This window comes from Protopterus annectens, chromosome 13.part0, assembly GCF_019279795.1.
Source record: "Protopterus annectens isolate FY-2018-M chromosome 13.part0, PAN1.0, whole genome shotgun sequence".
Taxonomy (NCBI): Eukaryota; Metazoa; Chordata; order Ceratodontiformes; family Protopteridae; genus Protopterus; species Protopterus annectens.
In genome coordinates this window covers 783250954-783276372 of record NC_056747.1, presented here as the reverse complement: position 1 = coordinate 783276372, position 25419 = coordinate 783250954, and the positions used below count along the sequence as shown (strand labels likewise).

The window sequence follows — 25419 nt, the reverse complement described above, 5'->3', positions numbered from 1 at the left end:
GGAGCAACAACAGTATGCTAAAAAAGGGATTAACTTGAAAACTACACACTAGTTTAAAAGACTGCTGTTGAGCAACTGTTACTCTAGAGCACGACTCTGGCAACAGAAAGTAGAAAGGGCTGTTGCCAAGCTTAGACAGCCTATAACAAAGGAAGAAGAGATCCTGTAGTAGAAATATTTCAGAAATTCTATGAAAAGTCTGTAAAAAGCAGAAAAAATATGGAAGAGAAGGTACAAATGGAAATGCTTACAGAAGAATTAAATTAGCCAAGCTCAGAGGCAGACAAGGCTCAATTACTAACAGGATAGGAGAAGAGAAAAATTGTGATGTATATGGAGTCTCCTGAATAGAAGGTAATCCTGTGGAAGTTTGGAAGCTAGGGGGGAAAACAAAGATATGGAAGGCTTTAACAAGAGATGGAGAAGTACCAACATCCTGGAAGAAAGCGGTGGTAGCTGTAATACTCGAGGTAAAGATAATCACATCCAGCTTCATACAGGCCCATTTCAAGGTGTCATGTCCAATGGCAAAAGTGTTGCAAACATTGATGGATATGGAACAATGTGGTTTAGTGGAAGGGAAGCAAACATTCATCAGAACATGGACGATCCAGAAGGAGGCAGAACTTAAAACCACCATTAAACTACTGCAGTTTAAAAGTAAAATAAATATAGTCTGATGACAGTCCATGAAACTACAAAACTTCCAACTTTAAAATAAACTAAGAAAAAAATAAAACCAGTGTAGAAAACATAGAAGGTGCCACCCCCAAACGGAACTGATCTGCCCAAAGGAACAGCAACAAGGTGGCCATCAATTCTTGAAAGCCTTAAGAGGAGCATAGCCTCTGCACTGCTGTCTAAAGGGCTTAGTGCCCAAAACTAATCTTTTCATCAACTCTGCTTGAGCTGAGTAACAATTTGGGCACATGAAAGTGCCCTAAAGCTTGGGAAGTTGGCAGGCTGTTGCATCTTTGGCAGGCTTTAACCCATAACTAAGGCCACTGTAGCAGTTAATGATGAAGCATCTGCAAAACTGGCCATCTTTCGGCATAATCTAAAAATGGGAGGAGTATGCTCACTTGAACTTTACTTCACATAAAATGTTTTGACCACAATGCAAAGATTCTGAACAGCAGTGAAGTGTTTCAAGCCAAAAATAGAGCAGCTCATCAGCAAAATGAAATCGAAATTATAAACAAAACCAAGCATTGGATACAAGATATCCATGAGGGATCATGGTCTGTGGACACCTTGGAATAGAGTCAACAGCAACTTTTACAGTTTCCCCATCAACTAGGAATGCATTTCTAGCATGCAATCACCAGATTTTATTAACGACAACTCCGTAGCAACTGTGTTTTACAGTTGCCAATAACGAAGTCAGTTACACAAGGATAAAAGCCATGCTGTGGAGGGGGAAAATTCTTGGCATTAAAAATCACTAATGGAGTTAAAGTTTCTAACCTTGCCAACTTTTGCAGCATCATCCAAGTCTCTCAAGCCTCACTTCAGCTCCAGCTCAAATATTTTCACCTTCCATCCTTTTTTTTTTTAAATTTTAACTCACTAATTTATCAGCTTTACAATGCAACTACCATATATAACCTACCAAGAATTCATTCCTTTGTGTCAATCTCCACTTTAATGTCCATGTCCAGTATAAAGGTCATCCACTTGAACGACCAACATAGCTATAAAAAATAAAATTTGGACAATGCATCACCCCCCCCCCCAACCATGACTGCTACCTACAATAAACTTAATTCCGGAACTCAAGCAAAAATAAACAGTGCAATACGAACTCAGTTTTTCATTTGTTGCATTGTAGTCGTCCCCTCCCCCCACAGAAACATACCGTACTTGAGTTTTAGTGAGATACAATTCCTTTTCTCCCCATACTGAGAAAAGGTCAAACCAGTCAAATCGTTAGTGTCAATACTTGCTCCATACTCAGGTTTCCACACTCTTTCCAATCTCTCAAGCTTTCATACATGCATTCACACTCCATTCAATTCCAATCGACTCAGCATGCCACTGAAAAAACTCTTCCACTCAAAGGTTTTAGTGGAAATTAGAAGTTATGTACTCACCATAACGTTCCATCTGAGTAGGTGTATTCATTTGTCTGCAACCTGTGGGTTATGGATCCGATATCGGATCTGAACCGGCATGGTTTACCAGCTATGGATCCAAGCTCTCAGCTCCTCCCCTCACCCATAATGCCCTGCTCTACCCTCATGACCTCAGATAGAGTTTGCCAACAGCAAGAACACCCTGAAAAGGGTAACACACCATATGCAGGAAACTGAAAGGCCAGGGGGATAGGAGGGCGGGATGGTTGCAGACAAATGAATACACCTACTCAGATGGAACGTTATGGTGAGTACATAACTTCTAAATCTGAAGTAGGAGATTCATTTGTCTGCAACCTGTGGGACAGAGTCCCCAGCTACCTGAATCTTGGGCGGCCATCATGGAAGGATATTCCGGAGCACCGCGGAGCCAAATGATGCTCTACCCCTAGATGCAAGATCCAACTTGTAGTGGGAAATAAGTATGAGATGAAGCCCACGTGGCTGCTGCACAAATATCATCTAGAGGAATCCTAGCCTTAAAGGCTGCCGAGGTAGAGACTGACCGGGTTGAATGGGCGTGTACACCCTCCGGTGCGGGCCTTCCTGAAGCTTGATAAGCCAATAAGATACATTGTGAAATCCAGCGAGACAGAGAGACTTTAGAAATTGGCTTGCCCAAATTAAATTTAGCAAAGGAAATGAACAACTGGTCAGATTGCCTATGACCAGCCGTTCTGTTTAGATAAAATCTAAGTTGCCTGTGAACATCTAAGGAGTGAAGCTTGTATTCACCTTTGTTTTCATATTTAGGAAAGAAAACAGGGAGGTTAATGGATTGATTAATGTTTGCTTCAGAAGCTACTTTAGGTAGAAAGGGCGGGTTGGTTCTGAGGTAAACACAGTCGAGATGCAAGACCAAGTAAGGAGGTTTAGCTGATAATGCTTGGAGCTCTGAAACTCTCTTGGCCGAAGTAATGGCTACTAAGAAGGCAGTCTTGAACGACAAGAATTTGAGATCTACCGTAGCCGCCGATTCAAAGGGGGGGGGGGCGGTCAAGGCCTGGAGAACTAAGGAAAGGTCCCAGGGAGGAACCGCTTGTTTTACAGGGGGCCTGAGAAGGAAAGTACCTTTGAGGAAAATTTTACACAACTTGGCCGACATGAGTGGACTGGAGTCATGACCAATGTGATAATGTGAAATTGCCGCAAGTTGTACCTTGACTGTGGAACTGCTGGCACCATCGTTATAAAGAGTGGTTAAGAAATCAAGCACTAAAGGGAGAGGGAACTGTGAAGGGGTTCAGGCCTTGTCGCTCCGCCCACAAAGAAAACAGTTTCCACTTGCTACGGTAGACTTTCCTAGTGGACGGTTTATGAGCTGCCACCAGGATCGCCTTAACAGGGGACGAAATACCGGGAGTCCTGATCAAGAGTGGAACTGGAGCAGCCAAGCGGTCAGCTTCAGGTTGTCCAGGTTCGGAGGAGATAGGCGGGATGGATGAGATATCAGATCCGGAATGGGATCTAGAATCCAAGGGGGATTCACCGAGTGAGACCTTAGGAAGGGGAACCAGATCTGTCGAGGCCAAAGCAGACAATGAGAATCATTCTGCACCCCACCCGAGAGGCTTTCTGAAGAACATGGAGCATCAGAGGCAAGGGGGGATAAGCATACAGAAGACCGGATGGCCAAGCATGCACCAGAGCGTCTCTTGGGGAACCTCCTGGAGGAGGTATCAGAGCGAAAAAACTGTCGCACTTGGTGTTTGAGGGAGAAGCAAAAAGATCGCATGAAGGAGTTCCCCACCGTGCGAATATGCGTTCCGCTACTTGAAAATTGAGAGACCACTCGTAAGGGGTCAGAATGGTGCGACTGAGCTTGTCCGCCAGGATGTTGGACCGACCCGGAATGTGCGTTGCTATGAGAAAGTGGTTGGTGGAGATTGCCCATTCCCAAACTCTCATGGCTTCTCGACAAAGAGGGCAAGACCTGGTTCCTCCTTGCTTGTTGATATACCAGACAACAGACATGTTGTCCGATTGAATCGCAATTGTTCCCAAGGGAAGAAAGTCCTGAAGTGCTAGCAACGCTAAGAGCACTGCTCTCATCTCTAGAACGTTGATATGCAGTAAGGTCTCTGAATCGTTCCACGTGCCTTGGACGGTCCGGCCTGCAAAATGCCCCCCCCCCCCGAGGCGGGAGGCGTCCGTGGTCACCGTGGCGAGAGGGGGAGAAGCACAAAATGGGCAGCCTCCGTGGAGATCTGGAGAGTGAAGCCACCACAGGAGGGACCGCTTGCAAGCCTTGCTGATCGCAATGGGATGATGCATAGGAAGAGCAAGGTACGACCACTGTACTAAGAGTCCACTGGAGGATGCGCATATTGAGCCTGGCGAGAGGAAGAAGTGCTAGAGCAGACGCCATGGACCCTAGAGCCCTCAGGACCAACTCCGCCGGAACAGAACTTGAGTGGAGAATGGCCCGCACCTGGAGCTGCAGATTTTGAACTCTGTCCGCAGTGAGGAAGGCGTTCAAGCTCCTTGCGTCTAACCTGGCCCCTATAAAATCTATGAGCTGTGTGGGTGCTAGGTTGGATTTTTTTGTATTTATAGTGATGCCCAGACTGGGAGCAAGATGGAGAAAGGAGTCTCGCGCCAATAGTAGTAGATGCCTTGTTGGGGCGGTAAGGAGCCAGTCGTCCAGGTAGGGAAAGACCTGCACCCCCTGAAGCCTCAGGTGGGCCGCTACCACTGCTAATACTTTGGTGAACACCCTGGGGGCTGTGGTGAGACCAAAGGGAAGGACCCGGAACTGGTAGTGACTGGCTCCCAGCCGGAAGCGGAGAAACCTCCTGGAGCGCCTGTCCATTAGAATGTGGTAGTACGCATCCTTGAGGTCTATGGAGCACATCCAGTGATTTTCTCCCAGAAGGGGGAGAATAGATTGCAGAGTGACCATTCGGAACTTCTCCTTGGGAACTGCCAGGTTCAAGAGAGAAAGGTCTAAAATTGGTCTTAGATCCCCCGTCTTTTTTGGCACTAAAAAGAACCTGGAGTAGAACCCTGATCCGATCTGGTCTGGGGGGACGGGCTGGATGGCTCTTTTCTTTAGCAGATGGCCAATTTCTGCCAAAGCGGCCTCCCGTTGACCGGGTGGAACGTCTGGGAGGGACTTCAATTTTGGTAAGTGACTAAATGGGATGCGGTATCCTCTGGATATGATCTGGAGAACCCAGCGGTCTGATGTTATGGACTCCCATGCCGCTAGGTGCCCCGAAAAACGTCCCCCGACTGCCTCCAGAGTAGGGCAACCCCTCAGGGTTGCTGCGCGGGCCGTTCAGAGAAGGGTTCTCTTGACCCGAAGTTCCTGGGAGCCCCTCTGCCTCTAGGGCGGCGTCCTCCCTGTCCTCCTCTGCCACGGAAGGACTGGTTGTCCGGAGCAGGCTGGGATTGCTGCGACTTCCGGAACCACATCTTCTTCTGACCCTTTTGGTTCCTAGAATAGGGCCTCTGGGGTGCAGAGAAGCGGATTCCGACGGCAGACAACGTCTTCCCGTCCTTCTCGTTCTGGGTCAAAGTGTCGCGTACGGTTTTGCCAAAGAGGGCAGAACCATCAAAGGGGCCGTTCGCAAATGACGCTTTGAAGGGCTCAGAGAAATCGCAATGACGGAGCCAGGCCTGACGTCTAGTGACTAGACCTGCCCCTGCGGCTCTAGCGGTGCCTTCCGTAGCATGGGAGAGTAGCCGCATAGAGGTATTGGTAACTGATCTAAGAGTGGCCATGCGGGTGGAGTGCAGCACTTTGTCCTCCTCCGACATGGACTCTGGGGGAGATGCAGCGTATTCTTTAATAAGATCGCGCTGCATCCTAATCACGTGTGCCAGGTAGTTCAGCGCCCTTACCGAGAAGGTCACTGAACTAAACATCCGCTTCCCCAAGCGGTCCATCATCCGAGACTCCTTGCTCGGGGGATGGACTGAGGACTCTCCTGAGCAAGTTCCCTCTTGGTGGCCGCCGCAGTCAACATGGCATCTACCGGAGGCCCCCTACTCCAATGGGCACGGTCAGCCGGTGGACTGAGGATCCGGTCGGGCCTCTTAGGGATTGGCTTCACTGTGTCCGGTTCCTTCCACGCCCTGGTGGTAATGAGGTCCACCAGGGGGTCGGGCAGGAGGGGACACCCAAGAGGTAGACGGGCCCGCTTCAAATGCCTCCAAGAACACGGACTCGTCCGAGGAAGACTTGGGGGCAGACCACCCCCCCCTTATGCGGAGCATTTCCATGATGTCTCCAAATGAGACATCCTCCTCGGGGGGGTGACCGTGGGGAGCCTTCCTCTTCCTCCAAATCCGTGTCTTCCGTGAGAGACTCAGGGGAGTCAATGTGCCTCCTTTTGCATGTATGCTTGCGAGGAACATCCTCTGGGGGGCTGTCAGAGGACTCCTCGCAAGCAGTAACCTGTTCCAGGGGAACAGCTTGGGGCACAGAAGCGGGCTGTCCCAAGGGCCGGATGGTGGAAGCCTGACCCAGTGCAGAGGGAGCGCGGGACGGAGCCGAAACAAGTGCCGGGCGTCCGGAGACCCTCAACAGGGCCCTCTCCTCTACATCAAAAGATGAAGGGGAGCCGACCTCGACCAAAGGATCCGACAATCGGCTCCCCCTCGGATCCGAAGAGTGGATCGGAGCCGGCGCCGAAGCGCTCGGATCCGAACGGACAGTGCGCTCCGACACAGACTGTGCCGAAGGAGCACCGATCCCCCCGGATCCGAAGCTCGGATCCAGGCTCCGAGAGGTCGGATCCGATGCACTCGAGGGCAGGGTCGGATCCGAAGTACCAAGTACTATCGGCGCCGACCCACCCGGCTCGAAGCTGCTCGGCTCAACTGCTCCGAACCCGGGTAGCGGGTCGGAGAAGGAGCAATTGGCTTGAAAAGGGGTGAGCTCCCCAGAGGGGAGGCAAGAGCACTCACATCTGCATCTGGGCCTGGATGAACCTTCTCATCATCCGGTCCAGATCAGCGTCCGACAGGCTATAAGTTGATCTCGACGAGGCTACCGAGGTAGGCCTTGAGTGCCTCCTCGATAGCCTCGACGGAGATCGGGTCTCCTCCTCCTCAGGTCCCGGTGGAAAACACACTGGAGACCGGAGCCGAGGAGGGGGAGAGCCAGCAGACAAGGAGGCCGGGGGAGAAGCCCGCTTGGCTGGCGGGGCCGAAACAGCGGTTTCGGCCTGCCGCTTATGGTGCTTCTCCCTCCGGTCCTTCTTCCTAGTTTCCCTCTCCTCCGAACCAGAAACGGGAGGTTGAGTCCCAGGAGGAGGAGGGGGAGCCGGAGAGGGAACAACCGTGGTAACAGTTACCCCCGAAGGAGAGGAGGCCGGAGCAGAGTCCGGCGGCAAAAGACCCGCCAAAACAAGCTTGGACCTCCGCTCCTTCAATGCCCTGGGGTTGAACCCTGCACAAATGAACATCCAGATGTGAGGTGTTCAACCCCCAGGCATCTAACACACCGAGTGTGGCCATCAGCTGGGGAAAGCTTATGGCCACACTCGGAGCACTTAGAAAAAATAGCTTTGGGCTGCTCAGACATCCCAAAAACCAACAAACAAAGTTACTAGAACTAAAAGTAAAAGTAACAAAAAACCACTCACAGGCCCAAACACACACTACGCTACCAGCGAGGGGAGGGATATAAAATTAAGTTTTAAACTCTAAAAAAATTAATACAAGAGGGAAACCTACACTTTCACACAAATTTAACCAAAAATATTTCAAAATTGAGTACTTTAAACACTAAATATAGCACTTAGCTGGAAAAACAATCTGGTCACCATGCGCGGCAAACGAGATCTGAGGTCATGAGGGTAGAGCAGGGCATTATGGGTGAGGGGAGGAGCTGAGAGCTTGGATCCATAGCTGGTAAACCATGCCGGTTCGGATCCGATATCGGATCCATAACCCACAGGTTGCAGACAAATGAATCTCCTACTTCAGATTACAAGTTTAAAATATCTCAGCCAGGCTTTTAATTACAGTATTTAAATATTAAGATTGAAATGCATAGTGTTTACAGTATGGTATTACAGTATTTGTCAGGTCTATTTTGAATAGCAACTCACGCAACCAGAAACTATACTTACCCAGCATCTAGCAATCCATATTGGAGCCAGTAACAGTGACATTAGTGACCATGAAACAGTAGCAAACCATTTTGCAATTAAGCCACGATAAAGGACAAATTATACTAGGGATAAAAATTCAAAGGGGGATATTCCAGGGTGACAGTCACCAGTGCTTTTCTGCCTTGCCCTTAACCCATTAACAGCAGAGGCCATGGCTGTAATTTGGCTCCAGGAAAACAGTGTCTATCTAAAACTGTATAGCTCAGATGAGGAGCTCAAAGCACAACTGCAAGATGTCAAAACTTTAGATGATACAAATGTTATTTGATCTTGATAAATGTGCAAAAGCAACTTTTAAAGCATGAAAACTGCAACGTCAGGAAATCAGCAGCTTGGGACAAGAATGTAATATAAAAACTTGAGCAAGAGGGAGTGTTTAAATACTTGAATTGAAGGATAAACAAAAACACAAACATTTGGTAAGGAATATTTAAGACAAATTAATCCTGAAACAGCATCGACATCCAAGAACAAAATTCAAGCTATAAACCAATTTGGTCTCCCTGTCTTAAGTGGAGTGAATGACAGCCCCAAAACATGTTGGTTAGATTGGGTAGGAAAACAAGGATGCTTTATTTTTTTAATAAAAAAAAGTGCATACCAAGATTATATATTCCCAGTTCTGAAGGATGGATGACCCTCCTTGAAACTGATTATATGTATAGATCTGCAATTGTGCGACTCCACACATCTGCTCACCAAGACACAGTGAAAGGTTTGAAACAGGAGAATAAATCCAATAGGACTTCTCTGCTTAATGTATCAGAAGCATATTGGCATCAAACAGGGAATGGACATCAAACCAGAAGTGTCTAAGAAAGAATACAAGGTGAAGGACTACATGAGAAGGCAAGAAATGTGAAAATGCTTCAATGTAGTTGCAAGTATATAAAACTTCTGGAAGAACCTCATGTTGATCAGAACGAATGCAGGAATGTAAGTCCATTGTACATGTGGGAGAAAAATGTTTTATAAAACCGAAACTGATAAAGTTACACACCTTGTTGCAGTTTGCGACATATTAATGGCAGGAGGACTATATAATGAAAGGCATAATAAATGTGGCACGATTGTGTAAACATTATGGTACTGAAGTGGCTGAAAACATGGAAAATGAGGTACAAAGCATAGAAAATGAAGTTTATATCACATGGCACCACCCATTACCAACAGTTCAAAAGAAATGCTAGAAAACCGGATATATAGTGGTTCAAGAAGACAGTCAAAATATGTGGACCTGCAGGCAGAAAACGACAGCAGTGTGACAGTGTGGAAGAAAGATAACCAAACAGTTCCAATAGTAGGAGCAACGGGGTCTTATAAAACAATCTACAAATCATATTTAGATACGTTACCAATCCATGTAATTCCATATGAACTGCAGGAGTAGTCACTGCTGGGCACATTGTGGGTGCTCCGAAGAGGACTTTTGACTGACAGCAAAGATTGAAACAATACTAATTTCATGAACTTTACATTGTACTTTGACTTCGGAATGGGGCCCATTCCGGTCATGGTATTAGAAACACAGACCATGGTGCCAGTTAACAGAGTTTACTGTACATGGTATCCATACCTCAACTACCCAGATTTTCACTTTAAACATTTGGTCCGTTCCTTACACAATCTGTGGTTTACTGGCCAATGAGGACTGAATTTACCAAGTGACAAGACATTTGAATTTCAGACTTCACAACCTTCAGAAAATGAATGTTAGCAAAACCTTTAGTCTAGCAATAAGTTGAGAAAGATTTAAAATTGGTCCCTATTTCAGAACTTTATCCATTATTTTCAGATTTGTTCAGTATTCTTATGCCAACAGGTAAAAAGATACCATTAATCTGTAATTAACATGTACAGAAATCTGCAATTTAAAATTTAGAGAACTCTCCCAATTTAAAAAATTTCCTTAGACTAATCACCAAATAAAATGGATTTTAAGACTCAAGCTTAACACGGTAGTTTAAAACTTGAGAAACCTGTCAAGATTGCCAAGATGCCAAAACAGACTGGTGTACGTCAATTGTCAGGAGAATGAGATGGTCAGGTTAGGAGATGCTCAATTTCACATTACTAAAATAAGTTTTAGGACACAATGGATTTACACATTCGGGCATAATAGTAAGGTTGACTTCACTCTTACTGCAGAACTAGAGAGTAAACTAAAATGCAGTATTTAGAGCAAGTGATTTCAGCTTAAAACAAGGTGACCATTTGCAGGTGGAGTTATGAACATGCATGACTTACTAAATTAAGTATCTTGAACGTCGATCTAACAAACCCTCAGTAAATAACTCAATTACCCAAGTATCAAATACAAAGGCTAGCTATAGGCATCACTTTGGAATGCCAGCTTGTCTTAATGCCCAAGCAAAATGTTTAAGTGCGACTCCTGGCTCAAGCAGTGGCCAAACCGGATCCCTGGACTAACAGTCACTTTTTGTAGGCTTGCACAATTTTTTTTTATCATAAGATGCTGAGGCCAACCAACAATGCATCTATTGATGCAAAGGAACAAAGAAAATGCAGTCTTCAAAACGTGGAAGCTGAAAAAGGTAAACAGTTCTCACCTTAAGTCATAAATAAACTGAACCGTGGCATTTTACAGCAAGTGAATAAATGGAGGTTATTCATCATGAATGAAAATGGTGAAAGATAACCAACAGAGACTGGGTTCCCTATATTGTCGACAATGTTTGAACCATTCTGAACACCTTAGTACAGCTGAGATCAGCGAATGTGCTTCGCTCACCCCACTATAGTACTCTCTAGAATCAATATGTCAAGATGGGTTGCCAACTGGCTCACTGACAGAACCCACACTGTAAAAGTAGTGGATTCCAAATCCAACTTCAGATCACTGACAAGTGGAGTACCACAGGGTTCAGTCCTGGGTCCTCTCCCGTTTGGCATCTACTTCTCTGAAGTGCAGGCTAACAGAAGGTCTTTGGCCAACAAAGTTTGCAGATGACTGCAAACTAGGAGCCATAATCGAAACTCCTAACTATGTGAACAAACTACAAAAGGGCCTCACTGAGACAGATAAAGCCATGGCCTTAAGCTTAATGCCAAAAAGTGTATTGTCATCCCCTTTGGTAAAACTCTGTACCCAACTACCACACAGATGGTAATCTACTTAATGCCGAAAATGTGATGAGACCTTGGGACACAGGTGGACAGCAGTCTCTCCTTTGATAAATCACATCGCCAAAGTGGTCAGGAAATCCTTCTACATGGCTCATCTCATCACAAAAGTATTCTCATCCAGAAAAAAAAAAGGTCATTGGTTCCCCTCTACTCATCACCCAGACCCATTATATAGTACAATGCCCCTTTTGGTATGTACCTCACAAGACAAACTGGAAAGACCACAGAAATACCTCACAAAGAATTACTGGCCTCAGATGCCCTACGCAGACAGTCTCAAAAAAAACTACAGCTTTACTCCATTGCATATTGCCTACTCAGGGCGATCTCTGCCTAACATACAAAGCTATGTCAAACCCAGAGCCGTTGGACATGCTCCACTTCAAAAAAAAAAAAAAAAAAAAAAAAAAAAAAATCACAATCCCTCAGAGCTACACGCTCTAGGGACCTAAATCTTGTCACCACAATAAACAGAACATGCTGGAGGGATAGATTCCTGTCCCAGAGACTTCCCATACTCTGGAAAAGACTACCTATGTCAAACAGAGCTCCTCATTAGCACTCTAAGAAAATCTTGATGATGGGAAATGCACCCCAGGGATCACTTCTGTGGCTCTGCTCGACAGGGGCACAGGAAAATAATTTTCTTGGGTGGCGAAAGCCAGGGTACAATTTTTGGCTAGGCTTATACCCACACACACGGGGGGGGGGGTTACTTGCACGCAGCAAAAATACTGATCAACTATAGACCAATACAAGTTAGTCAACCATGTCTCTACCATATGGTTTTTGGCATTGTGGTTTCTCAGGAAAATTGGGTCCTACAGACCATGCTTCTGTAAAAACTGTTTTACAATGTCACTTAAGCTAAACATAATCTCTGGACACTAGTGCTAATATTTAACCCTGCGACTCCACACAGTCTGAGCTCCACCCCCCCCCCTCCCCAAAAAAAGTGCACAAGTCTGCATATCCACTTACCAGTCACTTTTTTCTGATCATCATCATAGTTGCTGGACGTCAGCAGTTGCCCAAAAATAAGTGCAGGAACAAACACCTTCTCCACTTTGTGTTCCACAACAGGGATGCCTTTTCCATTGTTCCATACACTTATTGTATTGTTCTCTCTGGAAAATACAAAAAATAAAGCATTAAACACTGACATTTTCTTCAGCATTTGCTATAACAAAAAAGGCACAGGGCACAAAAACAGCAAAAATTTGACTAAAGGATCTCTGATCAAGGGAGTTAATACTTCATATTAACCTAGAAGTCTGCAAACGTTGTGGTTTGCTTAGTCCACATTCTGTACTGCACTCATAAGCTCATGGGTTGTTACCAGGCTAACAACCAACTGGCCCCTATACAAGCCTAGCCATGCAATCCAACCCAAATGGTCTCCCTTGTATCATGAATGCTTGAGGGGCATGCTACGTTTCTAGAGGTTATGGGGTGGGGCTGATTAAGTTTGGGCATTACTGTGCCTCTGTCAGACATATGGGGGCCAGACCCGGGGAGAATTTATGATTTCCTATTCATTAGTCAAGGTTATACTTAAAATAGGGTTAGGGATGGACTCTGCTCCACATGGAGAGGAAGCCTATCCCAGAGCATGTGGATCATGCAAGAGATCAGTCTTGCCAATCTGCCTTGAAGGCAAATTTAAAAACTGATCTAATGCTGGCTCCGATGCAGTTAGTTTTACACAGCTGCAAGTCTTGCAGGTCAGGCAAAATAAATGCAAACTGGATTTGAACTGTGCAATAAATGGCCTCTTTCACGTAGCTTACCTCACTACCATTTGTGCCCATACCTCTCAAGCTCTTAGAGCAAGAAATCTGGACAAGAGTCCAAGAAAAATGGAACAAAAACCAAATGGGGACCATTTTTAAATATTTTTACAAACTTAGAAGGTTGCTAGAATAGGCTTTGCATTAGCATGGATTTTCTGAAGGCCATGAAGCCTGAAACGAGTCAGTCATTTTCCAACTTTAATTTTAAATGTCACTAATTTGACAAAACCACAATTGTATGAAAAACGGATAAAAAAATATGAGGAAAAATCTAGACATTGTGAAAATCTGTACAGTTGAGAGATTGTGTGTCAGTTTAGAAAGTTACTTGGACTCTTAGGAGACTACTAAGCCAACAATTTCTGGAAACCTTGAGCCTAGCCATGCTTCCCAAAAGTGAGAATCAAACCATGTAACTTGTTTAGGTAAAGCACACACTATCATTATGCCAACCCCCAACCTCCTAGGGGGCAACAGGGCTAAATTTACGATTTCCCATATAACTAGAAAGGCTTTGGTTTGAACAGAGTCTGGGATAAACTCTGGTTTACACAGATTAGGAGTCTATTCCATTGTGCAAGAATCTTTTGAAACACACATGCCTCCCCAGCACATTTCAAGCAAAGTTAAGACCCTGGATCCGTTTCTGGTGGCTTTTGTTTTGCCCACGTGCAACAGCTTGATAACGGCTTGGGTCTAAGACTTTAGACAGTTTAGAACATGGTATTCATATCCTGAATTCTCCTGCTAAGAAAATTTTGGCTGTTCGAATGTTGCAAGTGTCTGGTTAAATGCACGCCAAAAGGGAGACTATTCAATAACAGGTCATATCCTTACATCCAAGTTGGGAGACAATGATTTTTTTTAATACAAGAATAAAGACCACTGCAACGGTTCATAGCTTTAATGATAGGGCTGATTAAAACAAAGCTGGAGACACAGGCTCTTTCAATGCAAGAAATCCAAATCACATGCATCATTTAAATACCAAGCCAGACAAAATAAAAGCAAACGTGACTACACCTGTTAATACAGCTGCAAATAGTAATTAGAAATGCATAATAAAACTACACATGGTACACATTCTATACACCATCAATAAGATATAGGTTCATAGGTAGGTAATCTGCTATCTGCCCGAGAGCATTTATAATCTTAGCCAGTGTCAGCTTTCGTCACCCCATTGATTAACTTATCCTCTGTCAAGCAGAGCCAATGAAGTGATCTCAGGGTGTGTATTTTCTGTTATCCATCCACTCAAGGTTTCTCTTGAAGAGTGTTAGCGAGGGGCTCTGCTTGATGTAATTTGGAATTTTGTTCTAAAGCATGGGGAGTCTGACAGGAATATTATCCCTCAAGCATCTTCTATTTATTGTTGTGGCGAGGTTTAGCTCACTAGAGTGTGTGGCTCGCAGTGACTAATTTCTTTAGGTGGAGCACGTCCATCGATTCTGAGTTGGACATGGCTTTGTAAAGTCAGGCAGAGATCGCCTCTGAGTAAGAGATATGCCACTGCCACTGAGTACAGCCGGAGTTTTCAGTCTGGCTGCACAGGACATAATGTTTGAGACCAGTAATCCTCTTGGTGAGGTACTTTTGTCGTCTTTCCAGCTGTTGGAAGTGTCTTGTGAGGTACATCCATGGGTCTGAGTGATTAGTAGAGGGGCACTATAACCTCTATTTCTAGATGCGAACCATTTAGTAATTAGATGGGCCACATATGATTTCCCAACTACTTTGGCAATAGGATTGTCAAAGGACAGATTACCATCTACCTGGGTCCCCACATCTCTTATTACCTCTTCGATATTAAGAGGGCTGCCACCTATGTGGCAGTTTGTGGGTGCTTTGTTTTTCCCCAAACAGGATTATTACGGCCATGACGTTTGACACCAGGTCTCAGTAAGGCCCTTTTGGAGGATGTCCATGTCAGCCGGAGAGTCAATTATGGCTGTTTGCAGTCAACGGCGAACTTTGTTAGCCATGGTCCTCAGAAGTACAGGCAAACACAGAAGTATATGCCGAACAGTAGGGGTCCCAGGACAGAGCCTTGCGGGACACCACTTGCGACTGGTTTAAAGTCGGACCTGGAGCCCACTCTTACTGTGTGAGTTCTAAGCCAGTTGGCAACCCATCTAGTGACGTAGGGATTTATGTTCAGGCTGGTGAGTTTTTCTGTAATACCAGAGTGGGGAATGGTGTCAAAACCCTAGGTGAGGTCAAGGTAGGTTGTGTGAACCACCTTTCCCTCTTCTATGGCCTTGGTGACTTGTCTCAAAGTCGTCAGCCAAGTTTTTTAGGCATGATCTGCCCTTAAAGCTGAACTGGGTCGGGTCAAGTGTTTGGAGGTTCCCAATGTCTGTTAATGAGTTCCATGATGATGCGTTCCATAGCCTTGCTGACCAGGCTAGTCAGGCTTACGGGGCGATAGTTACAAGGGTCAGTTGTGGCCCCTCCTTTGCGGAGGAATAACCGTTGCTGTGCACCATTCTATGGGCACGTAGCGTGTGGAGAGGCTGAGGTTGAACAGTGTTTAAGGGGGGGGGGGGTTAGTTCGTTCTGTAGTTCATACAAGATGCAATCTGGTCCCATTGACTGTTTTTGGCTTTTGAAAGGGCTGTTTTCATCTGTGAGTCTTATATTTGGGACACTACACTTTTCCGTTATTGTTGTGGGCCCTTCTGGAGGTGAGAGGGGGGTGAAGTTTGCACTGAATTTGCCAGGATGTTGGCAATATCACTAAGTTTAGTATATGATGTGCTATTTTGCATTAGTTCAGTGCATATCTGCGAGTTGCCACTTAGATTCTTAACATAGCTATAGTAGACTTTGTGGTCATCATTTGAATCCTTGGCTATTTTCCTTTCGAAGTTAGCCTTGGATAATTTCAGGAGGGACCTCAGTTTCTTACTGATAAGGGAAGTCTTTCTTTCTTGGGATTTGCTTTTTTCTGTACTAGTTTCCTCTTCCTATTGTATAGCCTGTTTATTGCAGGGGTCCAAACTGGATTCCTTCTCTTAGAGGAGAGAGTCTTTGTTTTGCTAGGGATGGCACGATCCATGCATCCTTGTAGGTGCTCATTGAGTGCATTTGTAAAGGTTTCTGCATCCTGGGCAGCGTTATCCTTTAGCGTGGGGGCTGTGAAACTTACCACCTCTGTCTTAAGGTGAAGTTTGCTTTAGAAAAAAGTTTTTTTTACTGTGGTTTCATTAGTTGGGAGTGGTAAAGGACATTGAGCGATTAGTTTACGGTCTAATCTAACAAGTGACTGGTTGACCTCACCTGTTGCCCATGCTGGTGATGACCAGATCCAATATGTTTTCACCTCTGGTAGGCAAGTTTACCAGCTGATCCAGGGTGTTTGAGTTGATTAATTCCAGGAAGCGCTGGGCCTGGGAATTTGTACTAGAGTAGTTTTCACAGTGAATGGTAGGGTAATTGGGGGGGGGGGGGGGGAGGGAATTCGCCCAGTATCAGGGTGTTTGGTAGGACCTTGATGTTTTCCAGCGTTTCCAGGAAGGTGCAATGGAGGGTGATCTGTAGCAGGCCACAATTTGCATTGCAGACTTGCCTGATATTAGTGGCACATGGATGATCCCAGAGGTGGTATACTGCACCACTGACCTGGAGGTGTAGGTATCCTTGAGTAATATGGATAAACCCCCTTGTGTGTTTCAGTCCGTGTTCTGTGGCCAAAATGCGTGGTAAGAGTTGTAAGCCCAGTAGTGCTGGGGTGCTCTCTGGAACCTTGAACCACGTTTCAGTTACTGGACAGATGTAGACTCTCCATACTGAGGAGTGCTTCGAGCGTGTGCATTTTGAGATTTAAACTCCTGGCGTAGAGTAGCATAACGCTCATTTTTTGAGGGTGTTTTTTTACAGAGGTGGGTTTGACTTTTGAGCCTTGCCTAAGAGGCACTATGGGGGCAGCAAGAGCCTTGGCCAGGATTCAAAAGCCTAGGGGTGACAGGTGCAAGCAGTCCCTTGCAAAGCAACGTGGCTTTGAATGACACCAGAAGCTTAGCCAATTGTTGAAACTGATAATTTTTCCTTTATTATACTGAGGTATAATTCTTGGTGAGGGCAGGATGCTACGCCAGGTCAGGGTCATGCCAGCCTGGGCTACATGGTCAGAGAGCTCTTCCATGTCTCTTCATGTAGTCCAGGGAGGTACATCTCAGGTCATTCACACCAACATGAACGAGAGTCATATTTGTACTTGTTCTGGAGTGACCCGAATAGTGCTTGTGTTATGTGGCGGATTCTGGCTCCCGACAGGTACCTGTACTCAGTAACCTTCTGCTTGTCCAGCCTAGTGAGTGGGACATCAGTGTGCCCGAGTATAGAGTCACCTATTACTAGTGTTAGGCATGTTATTTCACCTTAAGGGCTACGATTGTGCAGCACACAGATTGTTTTATGGGTTATCTGGTTTGTGACGGGAAGTGCAGGTTGTTTGGGCGTCTGCTTTAGAGGTCTCTGATGCTTTTGCAGGTTTTTTTAGAGCCTCAGAGTAAGATTTTGTGTATTTGTATATTTTTTTGCCAGTGCTGTTTTAGTAGGTCTGTGTGCAGCTGTTAACCTTCCTCTTAACTGTGTTGCAGTCTTGGGTAGAGACAGCTTAACCTCCAGTTTGGCTGTATAATTGCATCTCTCGCATATGTTGGTGTTTTGGGGTAGGAGAGGGTTGTCTGTGTACATGAGGCAGTTGTAACATTGCCTCAGGATACCCTGATTAACCAGCTGGACTGGAGAGTGCACCTGAAGTTGCCCTTTGGTCATGCCCGACTAGTAGGGTGAGCTGCTTAGTCGCTTGGTTGGTGAGGGGGTGAATAAAGAGCCTTGCCCTGCTGGGCAGTGTCAGGGTATATTAATGCTTGCTATAAGGTCTGAGCAAGTGTTGGGCTGCAAGATGCTTTTTGAGTGCTTAGGTTGAGACTAGTTTAAAGGGAAAAACTGAAGGAGACTTAGTGGCGCCGGGAATAAATTTAACCCTAGCTAATCGGCACTGCCCAGTGCACAAAACCATGCAAATGTGGTTTTAATAGGAAGGAAAAATGAAAGCTAGAAATTAGCCCAAAATGGCCAATAAACTACTAACTTCTGGGCTGAAACCACTCCTCCAGGGACAGATGGGTTGCTCAAAACTCCCCTCTCTCACAGGCGACCAGAGAAACTTCCTTCTAGCCAAGGTAAGGTAGGGGCAACTCAAGCTAATATCACAGCCCTGAATTCAGCACTAGCCTGAAAACTGGACTATACTAGCTTAGAAAGGCAGGAAACAAAGGAATTTGTTTTTTTTTTTTGAAAAGGTAAGGCAAAAACAGTAAAAAATACACAAAACAGCTTTAAACGACTACAAACGATCAGAAAAGGTATTGCACTTTAAATGTAACTGTTTTAGGCTACACACTAAACAAAAAACTTTTTAAAAAGTGCAGGCAGTCAAATAAGTACAAAGTGAAAAACAAACAAGCTTTTAAATAAACTCTGGAAAATCTGCATTTAGGTGGAAAACAGTAAGTACAGCAAGAAAGTACAGAAAACTGATACTTAATCACTCCAAAGTCTCTCTCCTAAGCTAGAAGGCTTGTATCAGGTTTAAGACTTTCTAATGTTACCTAGTAGGTTAGTTAAAGATGGGAAACAAGCACAGATGTGGTCTTTTAAGACAGAAAGTCGAGACTGACAAACTGTCCAAATGGTCAAACTAGAATTTCTGGGCCAAGAACCTCTCCTTTTGTGGTAGGCAGGCTACCTAGTGATTACTACTCCCACTGATAAGCTAGAAGGCTTTCCTCCAACACAAAGGCTTGCGGGGCTCAGAAGCTTACCAAACGGTCCTGGTTACAGCAACTCTATCTGGACTAGGCTACTTACAGGAAGGGTGGGAAACTAGTACAAGTGTGGCTTTTAAACCAGAATGTTGAAAGAGATGGAAAAAAACTACCCAAATGGCCAGTAGCTACAATTTCTGGGCCAGGAACCACTATTCCTGTTGTAGAGGAGGCTTCCCTCCAACACAAAGGCTTGGGGGGCTCAGAAGCTTATAGAGTCCTGGATACAGCAAATCTGTACCTGGACTACACTAGTTACAGGAAAGGCGGGGAACAAGTACAAATGTAGGCTTTTAAGCCAGCAAGTTGAAAGAGATGGAAAACTGCCCAAACTGCCAAATAAACTACTATTTCTGGGCCAAAACTCACTCTTCCCATGGAGGATAGGCTACCTAGTGCTTACCACTCCCACTAATAGGTTTGGGGGCGCAGAAGCATACTAACAATCTTGGATACAACTTTGTAACCGGACTAGGCTAGTTATAGGAAAGGCAGGAAACTGGCACAAGTGCAGCCTTCAAACCAGAAAGCTGAAAGATGGAAAAAAAAAAAAAAAACTGCTCAAACAGCTACAATTTCTGGGCCAGGGACCACTCCTCTTTTAGTAGATAGGCTACAGGATGCTTACCACTCCCACTGATAAGGTAGGAGGCTTCCCTCCAACACGGAAAGGCTTGGGGGGCTCAGAAGCTTAGAGTCCTGGATACAGCATATCTGTACCTGGACTAGACTAGTAACAGGAAAGGCAGGAAACTAGCACGAACACAAGCTTTTAAATCAGAAGGTTGAAAGAGATGGAAAAGCTTCCCAAACTGCCAAACTATAATTTCTGGGCCAGAAACCACTCCTGTGGTAGATAGGTTATTATCTAGTCCTTATAAGCTAGAATGCTTCTCTCCAACACAGAAGGGCTTCAGGGGCTCAGAAGCTTACCAACAGTCCTGGATACAGCAAATCTGTACCTGGATTACACTAGTTATAGGAAAGGCGGGGACCAAAATGCAAAATGAGCTTTTAACCAGAAAGTAGAAAGAGATGGAAAAACTGCTCAAACAGCCAATGAACTACAATTTCAGGGCCAAAACTCACTCTTCCCGTGGTAGATAGGCTACTGATAATCTAGAAGGCTTCCCTCCCAACACAGAAAGGCTTGGGGGGGCTCAGCAGCTTACCAACAGTCCTGGATACAGCAAGTCTGTATCTGGACTTTACTAGTTACAGGAATGGCAGGAAACAAGCTTAGAAGTTTTGTTTAGTTACAGAAAAGAGGCTAAAACAGCAGTAATACAATTCAGTTTGTAGTGCAGGCCAGCACGCCAGAGTATGTAGCAACACTACGGCAAATACAGTTCAAATAAAATGCAATTAAATTAACAAATGACTAAAAAACAAGTGCAGTAAATTAGAAGGCTACTAACAAGCAGTAATAAGGGCAGAGTAAGAGCGACTGAACAAACAGCACTCAGAAGAGCAACTAAGACAGTTACAGTAAGAGCAGATTAATATCTACACAGAGTTTTTTTTTGAGGGAAGGAACAGAGCAGGATTTAAGAGGCTACAGGGGTTGTCCTTTCCAAATGCTCTCTTTGTGCACAGGAGTGCCTGAAATCAGAATATGATCTCTGCATTCAGATGAGTGAGCAAATGAGATGGGCCCAGGAGTATACAAATACAAATCTACAAGAGGGGAGGGCAATTTCAAAGCCACCGAGACAGCCATAACTTCAGTCGAGTTAATATTCAGTGAAAAACTGAAATAAATAAATGCAGTACTATATGCAAAAAAAGCAGATAAAAAATTGTACTTAAATTCACTTATACGTCCAGCTGATTTCAGGTAGATGCTAGCTGGCCAAAGCTCTGATATTAAGCCAATCAAAAACTTGCTTAGCCTTTAAGATAGCATGTTTGCCAAGTTCAGGTCAGGGATTGTGTCTGCCCTGAAGTAACTAATCCACTTATACTCTGCAATTTCTGGGTCATTCAAAATATTACCCACCCCCTATGCATTAATGGTTATATTTTACAAAATACTTTAAAAAAATTATGTTGACTTCCTTTAGATACAAGGCATTGCTTTCTATAAATCTAGAAGTTTCTGAAATAATGTGCTCCAATTCTCTTTAAATTTCATATTTGTCTTTCCTATGTAAAAATTAATTGCACGCTATACAATTAGCCATATACACTATATCCTCTTTAGCATGTGCCAGATGCTCTTATTTGGAAATTCTTTGTAATGGAGTGTAAAAAATATATCCGTATTAATGTAGTTACGGTAAATGCAAGTATGACATGGTACTGTACCAAACTTGAGAAATCTGACCACAAGATGTACTGCTCATATCCTTACACAAAATCGGTTTTGAAATTCCTTTATAAACTTGGGTTGTTCACCCACTATATTACCCACTTCTATATTAGATGGCAAAATAGTCCAGTTTTTACGAATAATGTTCACCATATTTGTGTGATTATACTTTATTACAAAATCAGTCTTAATACCGATCGTGGCATCAGCATCTTCATTGACAAAGGGCTTGCATATACTCAATCTTGCATCAGTGACTTCACATCTTGTACTAAAGAATTAGTATAGCCTCTACTTCGAGTCACTAACCATCATGTTTAGTTCATTAAACCCCCTATATTCAGTATTAAGCAGACTAGCTCTTATAAATTGGCTCTTTATGCATCAAAGACATGTATAAGGGAGTAGTACTCTTACAAGTGAGCACTCCTCGTAGCTTGTACATCTTTCCTGAATATCTTAGTTCAAATTTCTCGTTAATAACCTTAATATCCACATCAAAAAAGTGAACATGCTCATATGAGGACTTAACGTCAAACGCTAAAAATTCAGTACTTGAATGCAGTATATCCATAAAAACAATTATTGCTATTATCCCCCAAGAATACAAACTTTTTAAAAAACAGTAAAAGATTTGTATTCTTACAGGTACCATCTACTTTATAATGGATATTCTCTTCCCATCTAGCCAATACCAAGTTGGTATATTTGGTAACAGGGGTACCCCATGGCAACCGCCAGCCGTTGGAGATACCCATCTTTAAACAAAAGCATTCAAGTACTATAGCCATCATATACCATAGCCATCATACGACAAGACAGCCCACATCTCAAGCTTTACTTTTTATCAACCCCATCATTAAAGTTACAGATTTTGAGCAGTGGTCTTTATTCTTAGTGCTGTTTTGTCTGACTACTGCATTTTAAGTCAGGGGAGTTTGCGTTTTCTTTGTTGGACTTCGCATTTTTGCTCCCTGGCCGTTTGTATATCCATATGGCTGGGCAGCACAAGCTTCTAAGTCAACTCTCTAAGCAAATTCCAATAGGTCCCAGCAGTTCCATGTGATCAATAAGTTTAATATGAACTTGCACACAGTAATAAATGCCGAGCAGAATAGTGCACACACTGCTGGAGTAAGTGATTTATTGAATACCATGAAGTGTACAAGAAATTACAATGGCAAAGATTGAGTTTTTTGTGCTTACCCCAAAATGAGAATTGTACCTAGAGGTTTACGCACAAAATACTAACACGGAAATATCCACAGTTGTTGAAAATGCAGAAGATGTGGAACGCTCTGGTTGGAGGAGTCTTAATTGTGTTGTAGAGGTAAACTGGCAGCTGAATAAGTGAAAATGATGCAATCAGATAACTAATTTTGATCGGGTTGTTTTTGTCCAGGCACACCTTTTCTAGAATCTGAAAATGAAACATTTGTTCAGATCTTGTGTTCATGGTTCTATCTACGTAAAATCTGAGCTGTCCGAACGTCCAGTTTGTGTAGCATATACTCCAAATTGGTGTGTTTATAGATAGTTTGGTTGAGGTTCACTTCAGTACAAGCTTTAGATTAAGAATGAAGGATTTGTTCGCAACAAAACTATCAGCACAAACACACAAATCTGGAGGCTTTATGGACAAAAATTTCAAATTGCAGGAAAAAGCTGGCTCAAACATTGGGAGAACAATGTGTGAGAGCATAAAATTTAGGTTCCAGGGGGTATAAGGGGATTTAACTCATGGTCTAAAGGTGGAAAGTCCCTTTGAGAGAGAAAGGCTCTGGACAGCTTGTATGACATTATGTTAAAGCCTTCAGTACCAAGATGAAAATTGGAGATGGCAGCAAGCTGCATACAAATTGTAGCTGCCGCTGCTCCTTTGTTGCAAAGCATGGTCAAAAATTCTAAATCTAGGAGGCGGCTTGGTAAGGGTCAATGTTATTCTGATAAGACCCTATGAAAAATATCTACCCCATTTGATAAGGTACAACTTCCTAGTAGAGGAAGTATGAAAAGATGTTGCGTTTTGTTTGAGGTTATAGAGACCGGCTAGGTTGGGAATTGGAGCAGCCAAGCTGTCAATTTTAGGGACTGAAGGGAGGGTTGAAGAGCCCCAGACGAGTGCATCAGAAGGTCCGGAACAGAGTCTAGAATCAAAAGGCTCTTCCAACAGATTAGGTCGAAGGAAGGGGAACCAAATCTGACAAGGCCAATGAGGGGCTATGAAGAATGATGGTCCTTCTCAGGGCTTTGGCTTTCTGTAATACTTTGGGTATCAGTGGAAATGCATAAAGGAGACCTGGAGGCCAATCATGCAAGAGTGCATCCCTTAGGAAATCTCCTGGAGGGGGAAATCGGGGCAAAGTAGCTTCTGCATTGTGTGTTCATGAGGGATGCAAAGATCACAGCAAGGCTGGCCCCATTTGCGGAATATTTCTTTGAGGGACCACTCGTGAGGCAACAAAATTATCCTGCTCAGTTTGTCTGCAATCACGTCGATTTCCCCAGGATGTACGTTGCCACCAGAAAGCGCTGGGTGGATACAGCCCACTGCCATATTCTTAGGGCCTCTCAACAAAGGGGATAGGACCTGGTTCCTCCTTGTGCAAGTACCAGACAGACATGGTTTTCTGAATCACAATTGTCCCCAGAGGGAGAGAGTTTGTCCCCAGAGGGAGAGTCCTGAAAGTTCTGCAACACCAAGAATACTCATCTCCAGGACATTGATATGCAGAAGTTTCTTGTTCGGTCCATGTGCCTTGGGCCACTTCCCTGAAAATGCCCCACCTAATTAGGGAAGCATCAGTTGTCACAGTGGCCAAAGGTGACAGGATAAAAAGGACAACCCATAGTTACTTGGAGAGAGGTCAACCACCACCAAAGATCCTTTTTGCATGCGTTTGTTAGAACAACATGTACCATTGGGAGCTCTTGATAAGACCAGTGCGTTGAACAGAAGCCATTGTAGAATTCGCATGTGCATACTGCCCAATGGAATTGCCATTATTGCAGCACTTGAGGCAGACATCTCTGGAAATGACAATCAGAATTTGCTGACTAAGTATTTATATCCTTTCTAAAAGAAGTTTTTAAAGTGGTGGTGTCCAAATCTGCTCCGATAAAAACGATATGTTGCGATGGCGACTAGGGATTACTATAAACTCAGAAAAATCTGCCTTTGATTGCAAAGAGAAGAAAAAAAAGAAAAAAAAAAATTGTGGTGTCCCTGGCTTGTATAAACTGATGCCTGGTGGTGGCAGAGGAGCCAATAGTCACCTGGAAACCCAAACGCCTTGGTGAGCCGTGACCACTGCCATACATTTGGTGAACACTGGGGGCTGTAGTGAGACCAAAGGGCAAGGCTCGAAACTGGTAGTGACCGGCTCCCAGCCAGAGGAGCAAATGATCCCTGCATGGTCTGGCCATTTTTATGGGGTAGTACGCATCCTGGAGATCTATCGAGCACATCCAGTTGTCTTTCCCCAAAGAAGGGAAGTATCGACTAACATGACCATCTGGAACTTCTTGACAGATCTATTCAGTCTGCTGAGGTCCAAAACACGTCTCCAGTCCTATCTTTTTGGAACTAAAAAGAATCTTAAGTGTCACATCCTATCTGGTCTACTGGGACTGGTTAAATGACTTTCTAGCAACTTTTGGACCTCTATTGTTGCATGTTCCCTGCAACTGGGTGCAACATCTGGGAATTTTTATTTTTTTTTTTCCCAAGGGGGAATGGCAAAGGGAATAAAAAATATTCTCTGGAAAATGCTTTGTATCCAGTTGTCTATTTTTAATGAAGCGTCTGGATAAAGAGATAAGCGATCCCCCCCCCCCCCCCCGACTGCCTCCAGAGTAGGACAGTCAGGCCTCCCCTTTCAGGAGCACTGGTGGGGCTTCCCAATGAACTGGTCTGTCATCCTGATTTTGCAGACCCCCTCTGCTGCGAGGGCAGCATCTTCCATTATCGTCCCCCTCCTCTTCCCCTGGAAAGTTCACCACGTGTCCAGAAAGGCTCCTCGTGCTTTTTGGAACCACATTGTTCCTACCTTTTGACCCTTGGGGTAGGGT

At 44.4% G+C, this 25419-nt stretch overlaps 1 protein-coding gene across 2 annotated transcripts in view; it reads right to left on the bottom strand.

Moving 5' to 3' along the window:
* The window catches only part of LOC122787663 (DNA topoisomerase 2-alpha-like), a 1447528-nt gene that overhangs the window by 1398766 nt on the left and 23343 nt on the right, over positions 1-25419 (bottom strand). For both annotated transcript variants that reach the window (XM_044054499.1, XM_044054498.1), the window contains exon 5: positions 12389-12534. In XM_044054499.1, coding sequence (XP_043910434.1) covers positions 12389-12534 — 146 coding nt within the window. The remainder of the gene's footprint in view (positions 1-12388; positions 12535-25419) is intronic.